Source organism: Aptenodytes patagonicus, chromosome 9 (assembly GCF_965638725.1).
Source record: "Aptenodytes patagonicus chromosome 9, bAptPat1.pri.cur, whole genome shotgun sequence".
In the NCBI taxonomy this organism is placed as follows: Eukaryota; Metazoa; Chordata; class Aves; order Sphenisciformes; family Spheniscidae; genus Aptenodytes; species Aptenodytes patagonicus.
This window is the reverse complement of record NC_134957.1, coordinates 9,757,766-9,772,340: the sequence shown is the minus strand read 5'-3', so window position 1 is coordinate 9,772,340 and position 14,575 is coordinate 9,757,766. Positions and strand designations below refer to the sequence as shown.

The 14,575-nt window shown below is 44.1% G+C and overlaps 1 protein-coding gene across 1 annotated transcript; it reads right to left on the bottom strand.

The window, feature by feature from the left end:
• Window positions 1-1,522: 1,522 nt before the first annotated feature.
• On the bottom strand, window positions 1,523-12,588 carry ITM2A (integral membrane protein 2A). The gene is made up of 6 exons (XM_076347073.1): window positions 12,433-12,588; window positions 8,301-8,432; window positions 7,885-8,073; window positions 6,371-6,481; window positions 5,096-5,246; window positions 1,523-2,590 (listed from the first exon to the last, which is right to left on the bottom strand). Exons 1-6 carry the CDS (start codon window positions 12,514-12,516, stop codon window positions 2,502-2,504), a joined length of 756 nt encoding a protein of 251 aa, XP_076203188.1. The 5' UTR covers window positions 12,517-12,588; the 3' UTR covers window positions 1,523-2,501.
• Between the last annotated feature and the right edge of the window lie 1,987 nt (window positions 12,589-14,575).

Sequence of the window (14,575 nt, the reverse complement as noted above, 5' to 3'; positions counted from 1 at the left end):
AGCATCAAGCAGGTAAGAACAATCTGTTCCTTTGAGCATCCTGGCTTATTGCCTAGAACATCTAATAAGCTCTTAAGGAACTGACTTCATTTCTTATAAAATCTTTACCAGACAAAGGTAAGAGAAACTGTTTCAACCTATCTAGAAGCATATCTAGTATTTCTGTTAAGTGCCTTAAGGCAGCCAGCCGGTTAAAGGCTTGTAAAGTGAGAGCCATCCACTGCACAGTCAAAGCTGGAAGGAAGAATTTGTTTTTTGTTTTCAGTAAGGTCAAACCTCAACACTGCAAGCAGATGCTTCTTGCTCTCTGCAACTAACACATTTCCAAACCCTTCCACTCAAGGCTACCAAAACAAATGAGACAGCCAACCCACCCTCGTTATCCTCTCAGACAATCTGGAGGAGGAGGGGGAGGAAATCACCACGACAGTAACTTGCCCAAGCACACAGCAAGTCTGTAGTAGAAACTTGTCAGTGCAGCTACTTCCCCCAGTAACACGTACCTGTTTCAGTAAAGTATACCTGACTCCCAGTGACAATAATTAGAGCTTTCCACAGCATTCTATTTCAGTAAAGTTAACTACAGAATGAAACACTCTCCTACACTTACTCTTTTAGAGCCAAGCAGACCAAAGCTTAGTTTTGGGGCACGTCCTCTGCATCGCATTGCCATAGGCCTCGGGAGAAGAGCTGCATTAGTTTCCAAGACAAGGCAGCAGAATTCCCTACTGCCCAGGGACTGCGCTCTGCTCCTTTCCTCTGCAGTTTCATAAACAATGACTGAGAGCAGCTACTCCTATAGTCACTTCTCACTCCCTAGTTCTTAGTGCAGAAAGCCTACTTACTGTTTTACTTCCAGCTCTATAATCCAAGTTACTTTCCAGGAAAGCCAGAAGGGTTCAATACACACTTTAGCTCTCTGAGCAACCATGGAAGTTTCACCACAGCGCTCTCCTAGCTCTGAGCTTGAAGCACAGCAAAGCTCATGGGTAAATGCTGAAAGGCATTACAATAAGCTGTTGATTAACCCTCTTGGGTCTTGGTCTATTATGATATACTAAAAAGACTTCTCGTTAACACTGCCCTAAATACACTAAGACAAGCATACCTTTAATCATCAGCCTCATCAACACCAGTATTCAGATGGATGAATTACAGAATGCATCCTTCCTTTGCTATACCACAACTGGCAGTTACTGCCCGCAGCCAGGAACTCTGCTCAATGGATTCAGTTTACAGCACTAGACATCACTGAGAATTGCCTGCTGGGAGATCAGGTTTGAAGCGAGATGTCTTTTCTTCCCTCCATTCCCCAAGTTTGTTTTGCACCACAAAGCATTTCCACAGCAATAGGGAGAGGAAATTCGGCTCCACAAGCTGAAAGAAAAAAAGAGGTGAGGGTAAGAGGGAAGAGCACTGCATGCTGCCCCAGGCCCATAACCATCACTTCCCCCACGTGGGCCATGTACCAGCGTACCGCGCTCTTGCCTCCGAGTGCCATGAAGTCACACAAACGCCAAAGTTTTAGAGAAACATTTATTATAGGGTTGCAGAATTTATGCCAATATAAAGTCCCTTAATAAAACTCTCACGTTCATCAGCTGCAGGACACTAACTCTTCGTTTTCTTTATACTGCAGCTTTCAAAAAAAGGAACAATGCTCTGACTGCAGTAGTAATGCTACCTGCTCATAAAAAGTTGGTCTAAAAAGTTTATATAAGCCAGAGTAGTTAAGTTTACAACTACAGTCACATTCACAAGTGAGCTATACCAGAACAGATTCTTGAAGTAGGAAGTTACAGGATAAACCAATTCATAACCAAAAATACTGACAAGCTTTAAGAGCAATTCTACCCGAATCTAACAACTAAATACCACAAAACCAAACAAAGGTAGAAGAATTAAACGTAAGCTCAGGGAAGGTTCCAAATATACATACGAATTCAATACAGTAATTGCACAAAAAGAAAGAGGGTAGTGTTAGAGGTTTATGATCACTGAGATTGGATTTTACATGCTTCACACATGGTAGTTAAAATAAACCTTTAATGATACGCATTAGAAGGTTTTTTTAAGCCAGGATACGGAGTGCAGAGCTATTCTACAGAGCTACACAAGATGTGCAAACCACAGATTATTAATATTAATCATTCTGTGAAAGTTAAGGTGAACAAAATTGGTTCCAGCCAAGGAACTGGTTAACATTTTTATATATATATTTTTCTGCCATTCCCAGATTACACTAAACCAAACACATTCAACGGATAAACTCATATTAACCTTCTAAAAAAACCTTACTCAGATTTAAGTTTTACATGAGACAACTAAAAAGTTATACCAAGGATCAAAGAAAGCTGAAATGGTGACTTTGTCTTTTGAAATACAAGCAATACACAGAAAATGCATAAGGCTTTTGATTATCACTGCACATTTTAAGAAGTCGATGTCTAATGCTCAGACTTCTCAATGAAGTGAACGAGTCACCTCCCATCCAACACCTTTCACTGTTGACAGATCTTTGTTTCAACAACAAAAGAGTTTTCAAAGTGTCTGATTGAATGACAGTTCTCCACTGAACGTTTCTGCAGACCTGGGGACGAGAGAAGATGAGAGCTTAAGTAAAGCAGATCTAGAACCCAGCAGCAAGTATTTACAAGTTTTGTATCGTTATGAACAGCAGCAAGATACAATCCTTCAGTACATAGTGTTTTACAGCCGTGAATCGCCACCAGAGCTTGGTATCAGTTTGTTTTCTATCGGAAAGCCTCCCTCATTTTCAGAATGGTAGCAACAAAAGAGGGGCCCACATACAACACGGGACAAAGCAAGCAAGCACTTTTTTCTAGTATCCCGCCACCATTTTAGTGATGGAAGAGACAACACTAAATAGATCATTTACGGTAAGGTTTCTCATAGCCCTTCCTAACCACAAAGAAAAGGAAAAGCAAAGCAGATTGAAATTACAGGGAAAGTTTAAAAACTCAGAAAGCATGCAGAACCCCCCCCCCACCCCAGTTCTTTATCAGCACTTTCCCCCCACCCAGTATGTATTAACATGGAGTGTGCTTCCACAGAGCAGTCTTCACAGTCTTCACTTTGATGAGAGCCCTATGAGGATTTGCCACTCAGCTGATGATCTTACTGAAGTTTTTCCTAACACTATTAAAGTGATTTTCTCTATTTTGGGACATGCCAGTATTGAATCTGACACAGGCAGTTTCCCTGTATCAGCTATGAATCTTTACTAGGAGGCAAGAATATAGTAGTCCTGCCATCAAAGACAAGCTGCTCAACCAAAGCACTTCAATATACAACAATTAGAGAAGAAATATTTATAGCTTGTTTAATAAGCAGAGAATTGTTCAGAATAAGCAAGAGAAGCTATCCATCAAAGTCTAGAAGCACTAGCTCTTAAACCAAACCCAGCAGGGCACTGCTTTAGTTTATAAACACTTAAAATATAGGCTGTCCTTCAGTTCATCTCAATCTTAATGCCTGTACAAGCTAAAAAGTTTCCAAAGGCTATCTAATTGGGTACATAACTGAACAGTCAGGATAACCTGTCAGGTTTCTCGCGTGCCTTCAGTTACAGCTCCAGGGAACTGCCGCAGAACCTGAGGTCAGTTTGATCTAACAGAGGAACCCATGAACTCCACAAAATCCAAGAGCCAATGCAGCACCAGCTAAATGAGAAGACTTCTCCACAGAAGTTGCAGTTTATCCATTTCAGTCTAATTATTTACATGGGCATGGCTTGTACACACTAGAAGAAAGGCATGCTAGAAATTTGATCTGGAAGGCAAGACAAGCCCTGTTCCTAAACAATTTTCTCCTTAGCAGCAGTCCTCCATTTGACTATATTTCCTGCCCCCCTCCCCCCCCAAGGGCAAACAAGGTTAGTTCCTTGGTACAGTTTCTGTCCTGTAGCATTGTTCATGTACGAGAACCGTTCTGTGCAAGTATTCTGTAGAAGTCTTTTACTATGCAGCAAAGATGTCAACAACACACTAGAGCAAGATGATGTTTCCTCAAATCATAAATGCTCTTCACAGTGTTGCCTGTGGACGACAGTCTTTCAGTCACAGCGGCAGTCAGTTTAGACTTGTTCAAAAAAGCATCTTCACAGCAGTTAAGAGACACATGCCTCTCCCTCCCATGAAGGCAACATTTACTGTTTCTTCATGTGCCCTACAGTGCTAGCTACACAGGACCAGTTTTATGCTCCCACATCCAGAGCCTTCCATCTAGTAAAAGGATGTAGTCTCTAGCAAACAGCAGATGTGGCTCCTGATACTGCAAGCTGTAACTGGGCTGAGGAAAATCTTGCCTAAGAGCTTGGCAGGAAAACCAGAGCAGAGAGTTCTGACAAACCAAACATTTGCATTCTGAAAGGCTGTAATTGACAAAGGATTAGTTCACTATGTGTTTGGTGAGAGCAGCAAACTATGAAATGCTTTGAGAACTACAGTGAACTAGAATTCATAGCATCAGATTTCTGTATTCCAGGCCTCCTTCCAGTATGTCAAACCACCAACACCTCAGATTCAATCCTTTTCACAGAATGGCAGGGGGTGGCGCGAGGAGACAGGCAATGAAGAAACAGAGCTCAGAAGTTCTGTGAAGTGTTCTTCCTCTTTTAGAGAGGAAGTCTGGGATGTCCGGAGCTAGTTGTTCAATTTTTTTTTCCAGAGCAAGTAAACCAGAAGATAATGCTTTTACTTGGTGCTCCTCTAACCCAGTTTTAGATAGGACAGTGACAGACTGAACTGCACCTACAGAGATTCACATTATGTAATACGAATTTTGGGCCAAACTAATTTACAACTTCAACCAAAAGATGGATCAGAAATAGGCTTAAGTTCAAATTTGGTTTGGGCATGTAACCTCTAATTCCTTAACTGAAACTCTGTCTCACCATGTTCGAATGAAACTTCAGATACACATTTGAAAGTAGGGGAAAATACCCATCAGTTCTATGAGCAGTCTCAGCTCACGTTGAACACTCAGATTTTCAAGTCTAGAAACTCCAAAGGTTTAAGTATTTACCCTTTCCCTACTCGAACAATAGATTTTTTTTTTACTGAAGGGAACTTACCCGTTATCTGGTCTCTGCGCTGAAGTCTGAACGTCTCTTTTCCAACACAGAGTTGGTAGATGAAGATACCCAAATCAGACACATTATCTATCTCCTCTGTAACCACCATTTCTTCACGAACTAGGTAGGTCTGAGGCAAGTAAGAGCCAGTCTAAAAGAGGAAAAAACCGTGAGATACAGTATTCTGCCAACAATGGACAAACATCACTACCTTTTACTCTTTGCCTTGGAAGGGCCTCAAGCACTAGATTTCAGGCTTCCTTCTTTTTATTACTAAGATATGCTAGTCTTGAACAGCTGCATACCAAAGAAGTTAAAAACTGACAAAGGCTATTTCAAACAGTTGCAGTTACATCCAAACAAAGCGCAGTTGACCTTAATATTGTTTGCTTCATGTGAGGCGAGCAAACAGAACCTGTTCAAGTTTATTTGTATGCAACAGAAAGTCTGCAGTTAAAAGGGGAGAAAAAGTATTGCTAAAAGTTTCCATGTTTGAGACAGTATTTTTCTAATACAAAAAAAAGCAGTGTGACCTACAAAAGTCTTCACCACAAGATCACAGCACTATTGAAATGACTTCCCACCCCTCATGACCAACTCCTAGACATGGGGGCAGGGAGACATACTTAAAGCTTGTCTTCATGAAGCTAAAGAAAACAAAACAAGCTAAGCTAAATCAGGTGGCCTCTAGCAAGGCCACTCTAGGAGAGTCAATTACTTTTTTTGAAGAGTACATTTGACACATGATAGCTCAGTATTGCATTTAATTTGAAAGTAGCAGCAAGCTCTATCAACTTGACCCAGAAGGTAAGTCTTCTTGGAAAAATATCAGTTTTAGTCAATGAAGAGTCAAAGTGCTTGCAGTGAGCTCGTAACTACCGTGCCAATAAAACACAAGAACAAGTTAGCATTGTTCTTTTCATTAAAACTCTCACGGGGCAAGTGAGCTTTCCGGTAGTAACTCTCAGGTTTAGGCTTTCAATGATATTTGGAGCTTTATCAGATTCCTTTGTAATAGCTAAATTTAACCTTATTTGCTAGTTGCTTTCAGCTTTCATAAAGCTAGGTATTAATAAGGGCATTAAGCATGAATCTACTCAACATAATATACACTGACAGCTGGCCTTAACTTCAGTACAGTGACTGAGCCAGGGGGATTATGTACTTTGATGGCAAGAGGACTGTTCTAGCAAGAGACTAGTTCAGGAGCAACACCCAGCATTCTTATCAAAAGGGATCTTGTCAGCATAATTAAACAGTAAAGTTTCCACATACCGCCAGTTTTGCGAAGAGATCCATCAAATTTCTCGGCGGCATAACTATGGATGTGTTCAGTGGAATCACATAGCAGTTACCCAGTTGCAAGTCAAGATACGCCGTCAAAAGCTATTTTGACAACAAGTTTTCAATTAATTAAGCATGGCCTTTGCTTTTTAGAACACAGCTCTGCAAGGACTAAGAAGGAAGCTCAAGCAGCTGGAAATCATGCACAGCTAGTATCAAAGTGATGCATTCAGGAACTGTCTAGTCTAAGAACTTAGCTATTACCACTTTTGCAAACAAAGTGGTTATAGCTATGGTTTACAACAGGACTTTTGTACAGAAGTGAGCTGACTATAAAAGCCATTTCTATCATAATTCTAAGTGAGTACAGTTTGTATTAATACAGAGAAAGTATTTGGGAGCATGCTCTCGTAACTGAAGAAGTTTAGTTAAGCACAGTGCAAACAAAAGGAATCCAACTGCTGAGAAGCAATCACTCCCTATAAATAGAGACTAATACTTTTTCTGAAGAACTAGAAAGTCACATCAGCGTTACCACCGAGTGCAAGAATTGCAGAGACTAGAATTATCAACATATCTACTTGTTGTATCATGACTTTGCATAGCACTTAGCCAGAATCAACTGCGGTTCTTAAGTTGCCTGAATCCTTTAAGTTATAGCCAAGATTCTGTCAAGACACCACAGATAAAAGCTGCAAATACTGTGAACACAGGTAGCACAGCTTGGCTGCGTGGCATTCCATGCTACCGTTAAAGGCAGCAAGTACAGAGGTCAGTTCTAGTGTCTTTACCGTGATTATATCTGCATTGCCAAGGTTTGATTTACAAACAACCTATGAGAGCTTTTACAGCTGGCTAAGGATAACTATTAATACTATGAACGCAACTTAAAATAAAAAAGTCAAATTAAAACCATCCTCTTATCTTTGCTTTAGAGAAACTACATGCAACTAACACAGCATTTTCAAGTTCTAGGTTTCAGCACTTGAAGTGATTTTCCAATTCACTTATCCAAGGCCCACACTTGTTTGGAATTCTACATTTTGCCATAACACAGTTTGGCAGCATCTTAGACCGAATCCTCAGTTTACCCATTTCTTAACTCACATTTACAACGTTCTTCTACCCTCACTTTCATTTACATAGGATTCCTGACCAAACAGCAAGTGTCACTTCCAGACATCCTGTGGGCAACAATATTTAAAGTTGCATAGCACTGAGATGCGTTGCTCTGAGAAACGATCCAGTTAAGAGTCACTGTGGGTATGAACTCCTCTAATACTCTTGTAACTTCTGCAAGGGAGGAGTGTTAAGTCCACTGTTATAGAGCTAAAGGGATTGCATTTCCCACACTTAAACCCATCCCCAAAGAAAAGCCTGCATTGACAGTAAGTTTTAAAGGTCTCAACAATGAAAACCCTGGAGCTGTTATGATTACCATCTGCTCCACAGTTTCCCAGTGAGCAAAAAGACTAGTTATTTCTTATTGTTTCACATATACTCACCCTATCAAAGTCGTGAACGATTGCTGCTGGATCGCTGTCCGAGAACTTTGGAACTGGCACATCGATGATGGCTATGTTATCGTCTTCTCGAATGTCAGCTTCTTCAGCAATAGGGAGGAAATATGGTTCTACTGCACGATCACGATTTTCATTTTCAAAGTAACACATTTCACCACGGTACACCTTATGCTGAAAGTAAGAGCAAGGCTAGTTATTTTTACAGCAAATGTTGCTTTAAAACTGTATTTCTAACACACGCAACGACGAAGCACAAGTCTGTCACACCTGGAGCTTTTATAAAGGATACAGCAGTCTTCATGTCCCAGTTATTGAAGGTTTTCTATTATAGTGGTAATCCATTTGTAATTACACTTTTTTTATTCAGTGATGCTTAAAGAAAAGAACTTTCACATTACCTTGGGCATGAAGTACTTGTAGATGCAGGCTCCACCAACAACAACTCCTGCCAAGATGAACGCTAGACCCAGCAGAGTCAACAGACATCTTCCAGATGAGTTTTCACCTCCATGTGTGGCAACTTCTGGATCCTTTAAATAAAGAGGGATAAGAACTTAGAAAGTGTAGCCACTCTGAATTTAAAGTAAGCCGTTATCTACTGCTTCACTTTGACCTACCATCTTCTATTTCTTCTAGGTGTCCAGTGAGAATTGTAAGTCACGCATCATATAAGAAAATGCTTACATGAAATACTACTGCATCATATTAAGATCAGTTTTCAAACAGCACTTAAAGAGGATATTTTCTTAGTTAGAGGATGCTTTCTAGACAAACCTTTATCCAGAAACTATTTGAGGTGTAAGAAATTTAAAAAACTAACAAAAGATACAGTGCTGCAGCCCCAATATAGTACAAGGAAAGCAAGATTTGTAGAGCAAGGCCATTTTAAGTTACAGTGTTTTCAGGCCTCTTCCCAAAAGCCTATTTCCTATCCTCCTCTTGCTATCAGATGGAATAAGATAACGCTGCTTTCCTTACAAAGCTGGCCTAACAGAAAAAGCTAAGATGCAACTTCGTCTATTAGCTGGGGAACATCTGACACTTGAGTCAAACATTCAGGTTTCAGAACTTGTAATATGCACAATTCAAGTCCACTAATAAAGAGAACCACTCATCAGCTTAAATGCAGCTTCAAATTATGCCAAATAAAAGTAAGTCCCTGTGGCACATCCTACCTTGCAGCTTCAAAATACTCTTTCTTCCACTCAAGTCCCAGGGAAGTTTTGTTTCTAGCAGCCTGAAACTTACCTCTTTAGTTCAGTGACTTGTGTCGTGTCCCATCCCGTCTCCCCCCCCCCCCACCCCCGTTCTTTCAAACAGAAGATGACTGCATCCAAAGGAAACCACCATCACGTAACATGGTGATGAGTTGTGCAATACCGATTGCAAAGTTAGTGGTGGTGTCTGAATGGCAAGTTTAACACTCAAGAGTTCATTCAGTGCCTTTCTAGGCTTCCAGGTGAAAGGCTTACACAAGCCAAGTTGAGAGGAGCACAGCAAAAGTACTGTCAAATACTAAACAATCAGAAGAGACATTCCCTTTGGGCAAACACACATTGTTTTGCGGTCTTTCAAAAAAAAAAACCAAACCCAAAACAAAAACAAACCCCAAATGTTTAGATAATCTATACATTTGGTCAAGTATGTTCCTTTAATGATTCATGACTCCGGTATTTAGCAGCTCACTTTCAACACCTGCTCTTTGTACTGGTCAGGAAGAAAAATTGCATTTCACAGCAACAGATCTCTTCCTTCGTGCTGTTCCTAGGGTCAGTAGCTAGATTTAGCACAGCAGCTTCCATGGGCTTTCTTTCTTTCTTTGGGTCCCACTATTTGCACTCCTGTAGAACAACATATTTAAGTGACCTGTGATCACAAGCCACAGTATTACTACAAAGGCTGCACATATTTCCATGCTCAGCAAGATATGGCAGTGTAAAAGCCAAACACATCAGCTATGCAAGTACTGAAACAAAAAACAAGCTGTTTTGTGAAAGTCAATATCCTACATTCCACTCTCGCATCCTCCAAACAGAAAAATGTTGGTTCAGCAAGACATAAGCCGCCACAATTGGCTAGTTAAGCATTTGTCAAAAAAACAAACTAGTTTCAAGTCAGAATTATGCCACATTTATATGCCATCATGTGAAAACCATCTTTCAGAGTTAACTGGCTTTTAAGATCAAGACTAATTCTATTCTCTTCGTTTTCTGCCACCTTCATCTACACCTTTCAGTAACTTACTCATCTAGCCTATCATTACCTGAACACAACAGTCTGCAGCAGGTTTTGGCACCACAGACGTCCTAGTGCTTGGATGATGTCGACATGTAATTAGCTGCACTTGCACTACACACATTCAAACAAAGCAAAGGTATTTATCATTTAAGAAGCGATGTAGGCAGCCTGAATCTGAGAAGAAAAGAGTTGACACAGCTGATAAGAGAACACAATACCAAGACTTCGCTCCAGTAGGTTACAAAGCCTCTGCTCAAAAATAGTAAAAGTCATAAAAAAGCTGCAAAGAAAATGCAGTTCTAAGCTGTGCAGTAACAAGCAAAGCAAACTAGGAGTAAGAGAGGAGAAGAAAAATCACTTGTGTTAACATCTGCAGCTAGCTCAAGAGACATTGTTGACACAGTGAGCTCCAAACAATCTGCAGGGAGAGTATTCTGCAAGCTCAAGTGTTTTGTGCAGCTATTCTAGGGGACTTTTATTGTGCTGTTTCAGCCAACGTTAGCCATTAAGCTTGTTTGCTCTGCACAAATATTCCAGCAAAAGGAGACATTAACAAGGACTAGAACAAGTTTGTCTTGGAGTAAAATTGTGAACTTGATGTTTACATGCAACTCTTAAGCCCTGAAGTCAGAGTGAAGAGTTGTTAAAAAACCACGTACACGTGTGCAAACACAGAGAACGATGTGACAGGTATAACAAAACAGCACGAGTAGCTTCTAAATTGAGAAGAGCAGCTATCATGACAAAAGAAAGGGTGTAAGTGTATATTCGAACTACTATGCTCAGAACTTGCATGGTACAGGGCCAGTAAAAATATGTGTAACAAGTTGCCTGAGGAGTGGCTGATGAGTTTGTCCTACAAGAAACCGGCCAGACTACTGACACTTTGAAAATTTTAATGAGTCCTTTATCTACACTGTTTCACTACTTTCTCCCGCTCCTCTTGATCTAGTAATTCAGTGCTACTGTATTAACCGTGCACACATACAACTCCTACAGCTCAAAAGAGTCCACTGAGCAATAACACCACTCTGCACTCCCTCCCCTTTTCAAGGGAGGCAGAGGCTCTGTAGGCTGGAAGGCAAGCTGCTGTCCTGATTACAACTTAGAAGGGGGGGGAAGAATAAAGACACTAGAGCCCAAGTCCACAGGCGTTTGTGTTGTGGTTTTTTGTTTTTTTTTTTCTAGTAGTCCCACTCCCTGATTACAAATGAACTCGGTCCATGCCACATTCCTCCTCTACAACTACTGATTTATTTACCTAGACTCTGATGATCTTCATCTGACTAAAAACACCAGCAGCTAAGCAAGACACCTTCAAAGTAAAGTCTCCCACAGATTTAGAAAGTTCAAGTCAGCGACAGGGCAACTCGTTAGGAAGGAAAAGCCAACCACAGAGTACTTGCCTGGGTTTCTATTTAAAACCCCTTTATGGCAGGTTTCTTAATTTAAGCTAGACATACCAGAAGCCCAGGCACCTCACCACAGCGCCGCTCTCCAACTCGCTGCCTACGAGGGTTTCAGAGCAGCAGCGAGCGGAGGATGAGCCCTAACCCACTTTGTTTGCCTGCAAGACGCTGCTGCAAACCTGCTCTTTCCTGGGGGAACACCAGGCTGCCGCCGAGGCCACGGCACTTTCCCTGCGCCTTTTCCCGGGCTGGCCGCGGCGCCGGGACGGAGCCGAGCCCCGGAGCTCGCCAGGGCGCAGGACGCACCCGCCTGCGAGCTACGAAGACTTAAAACCCCGTCAGGAAACACGGCCCTGGCACGGGCCCAGCTGCGAGATAAACAGCCGGGCCTGCCCCCTGCGTGCGGGCCCGAAGCTGTCCCGGGTATGTCACGCCAGCCCGCAGCTCGGCACCGCCCGGGACCTCCCGAGCGGCAGCCGGGCTGGGTGAGGGAACTGCAAACCGCTGCAGCAACGCGACGCGCTCGGGCCCTCTCGGGCCCTCACCGCCCGGCGGCCCCTCACGGCGGCGGCCCTGAGGGGAGCGGCGGCCCTGAGGGGAGCGACCCCCCCCCCCACCGCCCCCCGGGGCTGCCCGCAGAGCGGCCGCTCCCACGCCGGAAGGCTGCCCCAGCGCCGGGGAGCGCCGAAGGGAGCGGCGAGGCGGCCGCCGGGCGAGCCCGGGTCTCAGCGGGCTGCCGGCTGCCTTCCCCCGGCCCGCTGCCTCTGCGAGAAGATGGCGGCGGCTTACCACCTCCTCCTGCCCCCCCCCCACCCCAACCGCCGCCCTTCGGCCCCGCTCCTCCCGCCGCGGCCCGGCAGCGGAGAGACCCCGCTCCCCGCACCTTATCGGCCACCAGCGCCTCGGCCGCCTCCTTCTTCGGCTCGTCCTTCTGGGCGAAGGGGGAGTTAAAGGCGATCTTCACCATGGCTCCGCTGCTGCGCACCTCCGCCTCCCCGCTGAAGAGCCTCCGGGCGGCGGGGCGGGGCGCGTCGAGCCGGCCACGCCCCCCCCCCGCCCCGGACGGGGCGGGTGGCCGCCGAGCACCGCCTCCGGGGCGGGGGGGGGGGGGGAGGGGGGGAGGCGCGCCCCCTGCAGGCCGGGCGTCTCACCATGGCTCGCCCCCGCCGGGGCGGGAGGGCGGGAGCGCGGCCGGCCCCGCCGCGCTGTCCCCGGGGCAACGGCAAAGCCAGACGGCGCTCCCCGTGCTGGGAAGTTCAGCACGGCGTTGGCAGGGGGCCGGCGTCCCCTCTCAGCCCTACAAACCTCCCGCTTCCCCTCAGAAAGTGATGATGAATTAGAAGTTGAATGATTCCCAGGCGCCATTACAGCGGGCAGAGTACTTGACCCCGAAAGGGAGATGTGCCATAAACATAAACATAAAGCTTCCCTTTCTCGTCATGTTTGTGTCGAGGACGGCACCCTGCCAGAGACGATCAGGTCCTTTCAGCAGTTAGGCGTGCGATCGGCCGGGGAATGCCGCCGCCTGTCCTGGCTGCTGAGGCCGAGCCCGCCATGCCGGCCCCTCACGCAGGCCTCACTGGAGCGGCCTTTATTCTCGTGGAGCTTTCTGGAAATGCCACGGCTGTCCCTGTGAAGGGGTAATACGGCTCCGTGGCTGCACGGGGAGCTTTGCAGGCAAACCCCTTCCTTAAAAGACCTGCATCCTAAAACCAGCCTTGAAACCTGGGAGAGGCTGACTGTGGTGTGGGGAGGGCGAGGCGGTGAGGGGACAGCAGCGAGCGGCGGCAGGAGGCAGCGTCCGTTGCACGTTTCTCGAGCCTGCCTCCACAGCGATCACTTTATTTCCTTTTAGCTTTGTGCACTATTTGTGCAGACAATCATACATACGTCTAATACTCTGTATGTTACGCTGGGAGCGCATCACTGGTGAAAAGGAGGCGTCTCTGGGCCGCATTCAGCATGGCACAGGGATGGGATTATTTTTAGTCAAGCTACACTCCCTCCTCCTGTGAAATACGGCCTAAGGGATCTTTAACAGCCAAGGAGACAGACAAGGGCATCACCATTCATTTAATGTCTCCAAAGGGGGAGAAGAAGAAAAGGCTTCATGTGTTAGACTGTCTGAAACGATCTTCTCCTTCATATGGATGAAAGTCTGTATCCATCTCACTGGAATTTGACTTTACGGCTCTAGAAAGAAATCTGGTTTGAATCTGGTACCTACACCACTGAACTCTTCCTCTTCCAGCTGTAATTAAACAGAACTGAACACTACGCAAATACTGCAATAAGTGATTCTTCTAAGTATAAACAAAATGCAGCATGTATTCCAGCATTCAAAGCATGTTCCTGTTATTCTACAGATGCAATACCACTGTTATTTCCTTTCAAGGTCATAGGTTTGATATTGCTCCCTTTCATGTTAATAAGAATTTTGACTTTGACTTCAGTCAGAGAAGAACAAAGTCTTTTATGTCTATTTAACCTGACTTTGTCTAGTAACAGAAAACACTTTTTCCTCATTTTACCAAGAAACCAGTGAAAAATTAATTTTCATACTTCCTGGCTTTAGCATGTTAGGAATAAGTTAAGCCATACTCTCATCAAAGTCCCTGAAACACAGGTTTAAAAACAAATTAAGTTTCCTGTACGGCCGATGTAATATCTGTACTCTACAACCTGGCAGTTTATAAATGATATGAATAATTTTCAGTGTCTTAATCTAGTATAATTCCTTCGTGCTTAAACAAATTGACTTTATCTTCCAATCACCTGACACTTTTACTTGAAAAAGAACACAGAAATAAAACTGAAATAGACCCTTGCTATTTATCAAGACTAGTGTCTGTACATCCCGGCCCGCTCACTGTCTGTGTTCTGTGATCTGTTACAAGGGATGGACGCACCTTGAAATACTGTGCTCGGGTAAAAATTAAAAAATATAAGGTTTTTTGACATTTGTCTGCACTCGCTGAATTTGCGAAACTGGAACTCTCATAAGATTTGGCATGATTTTTTTTGTG